Source organism: Cebus imitator, unplaced genomic scaffold, assembly GCF_001604975.1.
Source record: "Cebus imitator isolate Cc_AM_T3 unplaced genomic scaffold, Cebus_imitator-1.0 Scaffold215, whole genome shotgun sequence".
In the NCBI taxonomy this organism is placed as follows: Eukaryota; Metazoa; Chordata; class Mammalia; order Primates; family Cebidae; genus Cebus; species Cebus imitator.
The window spans coordinates 2,866,212-2,871,950 of NW_016107530.1; the positions used below are offsets into that span (position 1 = coordinate 2,866,212).

At 48.7% G+C, this 5,739-nt stretch overlaps 1 protein-coding gene across 1 annotated transcript in view; it reads right to left on the minus strand.

Annotated features, from left to right (window-relative positions):
- Positions 1 to 5,739, minus strand: part of HK1 (hexokinase 1) — an 84,924-nt gene that overhangs the window by 17,294 nt on the left and 61,891 nt on the right. The window contains exons 10-12 of the mRNA XM_017548921.1: positions 3,288 to 3,592; positions 1,586 to 1,734; positions 1,276 to 1,395 (exon numbers count right to left, since the gene is read on the minus strand). Of these exons, the coding sequence (XP_017404410.1) occupies positions 1,276 to 1,395; positions 1,586 to 1,734; positions 3,288 to 3,592 (574 nt within the window). The remainder of the gene's footprint in view (positions 1 to 1,275; positions 1,396 to 1,585; positions 1,735 to 3,287; positions 3,593 to 5,739) is intronic.

Here is a 5,739-nt window from a genome sequence, read left to right on the forward strand (position 1 = left end):
TCTTCTTAAAAAAAAAAAATATGAATAGACCCTCCTCACCATCCTCACAGGGGTCTGAAATGATCCCACTTCACAGATGAAGAAAATGAGGCACGTCAAGTAAATGGCAATGTCTAAGTTCACTCAGCAGACGGCTTTCCTGGACAAGAGCCCAGATCCTGATTCTGGTGCTGCCACCGGCATAACCAGCTGTACAGAAGAGTCTGCTGATGCTATAACTGAAGGATCCCAAGAGTTTAGCAACACTGTGACTACCTAAAGAACACTTCAGGTTTCACGGGATTGAAGTTACAACACTCGCTGGGGAAAAAAGCACCCTGGGTGTGTGTTCACTATGATGAATCCAAGGTGAAGGTATAAGAGAAGTGCTTTAAAAAGAAACAAACAAAAACAATCCTCAAGTTTTCATAGATTTAACTGCTGAGATCTAAAAAGGTTTCAGAAGAAAAAAGTCCCAAGCCAATAACGTGACTGGACTAACCGGTTTAAAGAGGCAGGTGGCCCTACCTAGCTCTCCTAGGGCTGCTCATTAAGCCTTAAACCCTGGCCTAAAATCTACCTCCAGGACTCCTGCCTGGTCACTTCTCCACCTGTGACACCCAGAGCTACCTGCAGCTATTCCAACATAACAGGCTGGGTCGTGCCTCCGTGACTCTGCACCATCAGTTCCTTCTGCCCCGAATCCACTCCCCAGCCCTGACTGCATGGAGCTGGAGCCACTGGTGTTAAGGACTCAGCTCCCCAACTAGGCTGTGGGCTCCCAGAGGACAGGAGCTGTAACCTTCAGCTCTGAGCCCAGCACTCAGCAGTCAGCAGGTGCTCAAGCTCTAATCCTGGGCCCTGATTCACCCCGTATATTGAACATTTATTATCTCATCTGACTGGACCCTGTGCTAGGGTGTGCATGGATACAGGTCCTTGCTCACAGAATACCACTAGCAGAAACAAAAGACACTGTCACTAATAACTGTGTAAGAAGTGTTATAAGCAAGGCAACCATCAAAGGAAAAGGGGGCACAGAAGAAGATGAGGTTCTTTTTTTGCCTGGGGACCAGAAGGCTTCCCAGAAAAGATGACTACTTTCAAAGAGAAAAGAAGAGAGAAGAGTCTCAGGATGTCCCGTAGGCTGTGAAATAAAGCCTGGCTCAACCCACTGTGACTGTGACTGTCATCTAGGAATGACACTGAGGCTGGAGAAGCCTCAAGGGCCAGCCCACCCGGGCCACAGGGGACTCAGTGCTGCCTGATGACTCAGCCCTAAGGACAGACACTCACCGCATCCAGACTCGTCTGCTTGCAGGGAAATGAGAACGTGAAGCCCAGAGGCATCCTGGGGCCTTTGATCCCCATGTAGTCCAGGAAGTCAGAGATGCAGGTGACAATGTGATCAAACAGCTGCAGGAGAAAAGAAAGGATCACCCACGCTCTCTGTGGTTTCATCAGTGGAAATGGACCAAGTGTGTACACACGTACACACACGCATGCAAATACACAAATGCATGGCTGTGGGAAGATTTTGGTCATCACGTGACTGCCGGTGCCAGTGGCCGTGTGGCACACACGCACTGTGGTTCTGTAATCTCACCTCTTCCCCAGTGCCCTGCATGATTTCAATAGGAATGGCGTAGATCTTGTTGTGCATTTCCACTGTTCTCTTTTTCCCACTACGGATTTTCACCAGCAGCACACGGAAATTAGTTCCTCCAAGATCCAAGGCCAAGAAGTCGCCATTCTCTGTTGCAGTCAAAAACGTAAAGAATGTCAGGAACAGGAAAAGCCAAGTGCCTCTTGGAAGCCAGTAACAGCAAGACTCCAGACTTTCAAGGGGAGAACCACCATAGCAAACACAGAGGAGAAGCTGCAGCTCCTCCCTTTAGTACACAGCACAGATTTAGAGAAAGGGCCGGCACTACATCCCTGACCACCACAGACTTCGAGCCACAATGGGAGGGAAGCACGTGAGTAAATCACCTGTTACAATACACAGACTTCACCAGGGCTGCAACAATGAAACCTCCTACAAAAATTAATATCTATGTCAGGGTGTGGGGTATTTGCAAAAACAGCCGCACCATTCCCTTCCCTAAATGTGCAAAATCCTTTGCAATGTGACTGCACCTCCTCCCACCGAAAGATGGAGTCAATTTCTCCTCCCCTGGGATCTGGTCCAGCCCTAGGATTGCTTAAGCCAACAGAGTATGGCAGAATCAGAGCTGAGCCTATCCCCAGCCTGGGCCTCCAGAAGGCTTTGAAGTCTTCCCCTCTCCCATGTGGCCCTTGCTGCTAGCACTTAAACAGCCAGGTGGCCCACTGGAGGATGAGACACAGGGCCAGGTGCCCCTGCACCCCAGCCGACAGCCAACTGCTGGACATATGGGAAAGGGTGTCCGAGATCTGCCTCCCAGCTGACCCACCAGCTGGCTGCAGATGCAGGAATGAGGCCAGCAGAGGTCAGCCAAGCCTGGCCCTGATGAACAGAACTGTGCAACTGACCCACAGATGCGTGAACAATAATCAAGGGTGTTGTTTCAAGCCACTAAGCATGAGGGTGGCTTATAATGCAGTATTAAGTAACTTACACATAGGACACATTCCTGTCACAAACATTCATCACTCTGAGGACCCACCTGAAAAGCTCTTCAGATTCCTCATAATGCTCAGCTCCAGTGAAAACTACCAAGGTTAGCATAAAGGGTTCGGTTCTGTTCTCCAATTTCCCTGCATGCGACACTCCCCAGGCCCTGAATGCCTCATGCATACTCTATCAAATTTAAGAAGGGTACACTGAGTGTTCCTCCTTCTGCTGGCTCACTGTGGTTGTGGGAGAACCTAATCAGTACTGTGGCATTTGCCCAGCTTTTAAGAAAACTTCTTTTTCATTTATTTAATTTTTTTTTTTTTTTTGAGACAGGGTCTTGCTATGTTGCCCACACTGATCTTGAACTCCTGGGCTCAAACAATCCTCCCACCTCAGCTTCTTGAGTAGCTGGGACGAAAGGTGAGCACCACCCTGCCCAGTAAGAGCAGTATTCTGAGCAGAGCTGTGGTTTTAGAGATAAATAGCATTTGCCTGGGAGGCCTGACCAGGAGCATTTAACCTCCCTGAGTCACACATATGACAAATCAGTTAATAAAAACGGAAAACAGAGATCTGAGGGAGTTTCTAGCTTTTGCAAAATCATGCATCACCAGTGCAAAGGCATCCACTGGTGAATCCAACCTCTCCCGCTGTGGCTTAGTTCCTGGCAGAAGCAGGACAGGCTTGTCAGCGCCCCGCAGGCCCTCACCGGTCCCGTCCGGGGTGCTCCGGACGAAGGAGGGCAGCATCTTGACCACGGCATTGTTGTGCGTCTGCTTCCGCAGGCCCAGCTCCATCTCGGCCCGCATCCTCTTCTTCACCTCCAGCAGCATGTCCTTCGTGAGGTGGAAATGAGCCAGGGTCTCCTCTATCTGCCGGTGCTGCTCAGCCAAGCGGTAGGCCACCGCCGTCACCATGGCAGCCCCCTTGCCACTGCCACTCTCCGAGAGGAGGAAGCGCACATCGGAGTCCGGCACCAAGCGCCTCAGAGTCTTGTGGAAACGCCGGGAATACCTGGGCGGAGGGAGGGCATGCCACAACAGCTAGACTGAGCATCTACTGGGGACCTCTGGCCACCCTTTCTTGCTCCACTCTTTAATTATTTTTTTTAATTTAATTTTATTTTTCTGAGACAGGGTCTTGCTCTGTCGCCCAGGCTGAGTGCAGTGCCCCATCTCCACTAAAAATAAAAAAATTTAGCTGGGCATGGTGGCATATGCCTGTAATTCCAGCTACTCGGGAGGCTGAGGCAGGAGAATCGCTTGACCTGAGCTCATTAAAATGCTCACATTAGTAACTGGTGCTGAGAAAGGGTTCAACAAATAATCACTCGTTTTTTATTTTCACTTGTCCCTTTCCCTTGCCACATAAAAGTCTGGAGGTTTCTCAGTGGCTAGAAGAGAGCTTTTGGACAGTAGCTCACTGCTGCCTCAGCCTCCCAGGTTCAGGTGACACTCTCACCTCAGCCTCCCGAGCAGCTGAGGCCACAGGTGTGCACGTCCACGCCCGGCTAATCTTTTTATATTTTTAGTAGAGACAGGGTTTTGCCATGCAGCCCAGGCTGGTCTCAAACTTCTGGGTTCAAGTGATCCACCTGCCTCAGCTTCCTAAGTGCTGGGATTACAGGCATGAGCCACTGTGCCCAGCTTAATTCCACTTTCTACACTTGCTTTTTTCATTACACAAATACACATCCACTGTAGAAAACTTAGCAAATGCAGAGAGATAAAAAGGAAAAATGAAATTGTTCATAATCACTTATAATAAGAGAGGATTCTCATTATTACATGAGTATCACATACAAAAAATTCCAGGTCTAGGCCAGGCGTGGTGGCTCACACCTGTAATCCCAGCACTTTGGGAGGCCAAGACGGGTAGATCAAGGTCAGATGTTCAAGACCAGCCTGGACAATGAGGTGAAACCCCGTCTCTACTAAAAATACAAAAATTAGCCAGGTATGGTGGCACACGCCTGTAATCCCAGCTAACTCAGGGGGCTGAGGCAGAAGAATTGCTTGAACCCAGCAGGCGGAGGTTGCAATGAGCCAAGATCACGCCACTGCACTCCAGCTTGGGTGACAGAGCGAGACTCCAACTCAAAAAAAAAATTCAGGTCTAAAAGATTTTTGCCCTCCACCATGACAAGAAGATAATACAGCACAATGGTTCAAAAGCACGGTGTTCAAAAGTCAGATGGGGCCGGGTGTGATGGCTCATGCCTGTAATCCCAGTACTTAGGAAGGCTGAGGCGGGCAGATCACCGAGTTCAGGAGCTTCTACTAAAAATACAAAAATTAGCTGGGCATGGTGGCATATGCCTGTAATTCATTCTAGCTACTTGGGAGGCTGAGGCAGGAAAATCGCTTGAACCCGGGAGGCGGAGGTTGCAGTGGGTCAAGATTGAGCCACTGTACTTCAGCCTGGGCAACAAAGAGAGACTCTGTCTCAAAAAAAAAAGACAGGAAAACAAGGGCAAGCTCCCCCCACCCCCTGCTCCAACTCAGGTGACCTTGAGCAGCTGACCCTGGAGTAAATGAGGGTCTCAGTATCTGGGTGGCAGTGACATGGAGGGGACTAACTGAGCTCATTAAAATGCTCAGATTAGTAACTGGTGCTGAGAAAGGATTCAATAAATAATCACTCTTGTTTTTTATTTTCACTTGTCTCTTTCCCTTGCCACATGAAAGTCTGGAGGTTTCTTAGTGGCTAGAAGAGAGCTTTGGGACAGGAGTGAGACAGAACTTCCTCAGAGTTTGTGGTCTGCTGTCAGTAGGAAAGGCCGACAAAATGGTTTCCCCAAAATATTAACAGCAATCAACTCCAAGGGGTGGGATTAAGGATGATTTCTATTTTCTTCATAACTTTTTGAACTAGCTAAAATTTCTATACTGAGTAAATATTACTTGTGAAATGAGAAACATTTAATCAAAGTTATTTTTTAAACTGTGACGAAGAGTTCTGGGCTCGTAGGGATGACTGCACAACAATATGAATGTACTTAATGCCACTGACACGTACAGTTAATGGTTAAGATGGGCAGGACGCAGTGGCTCATGTCTGAGCCAGCACTTTGGGAGGCTGAGGCAGGTGGATCACTTGAGGTCATGGGTTCAAGACCAGCCTGGCCAACATGGTGGAACCTCATCACTACTAAAAAAAAA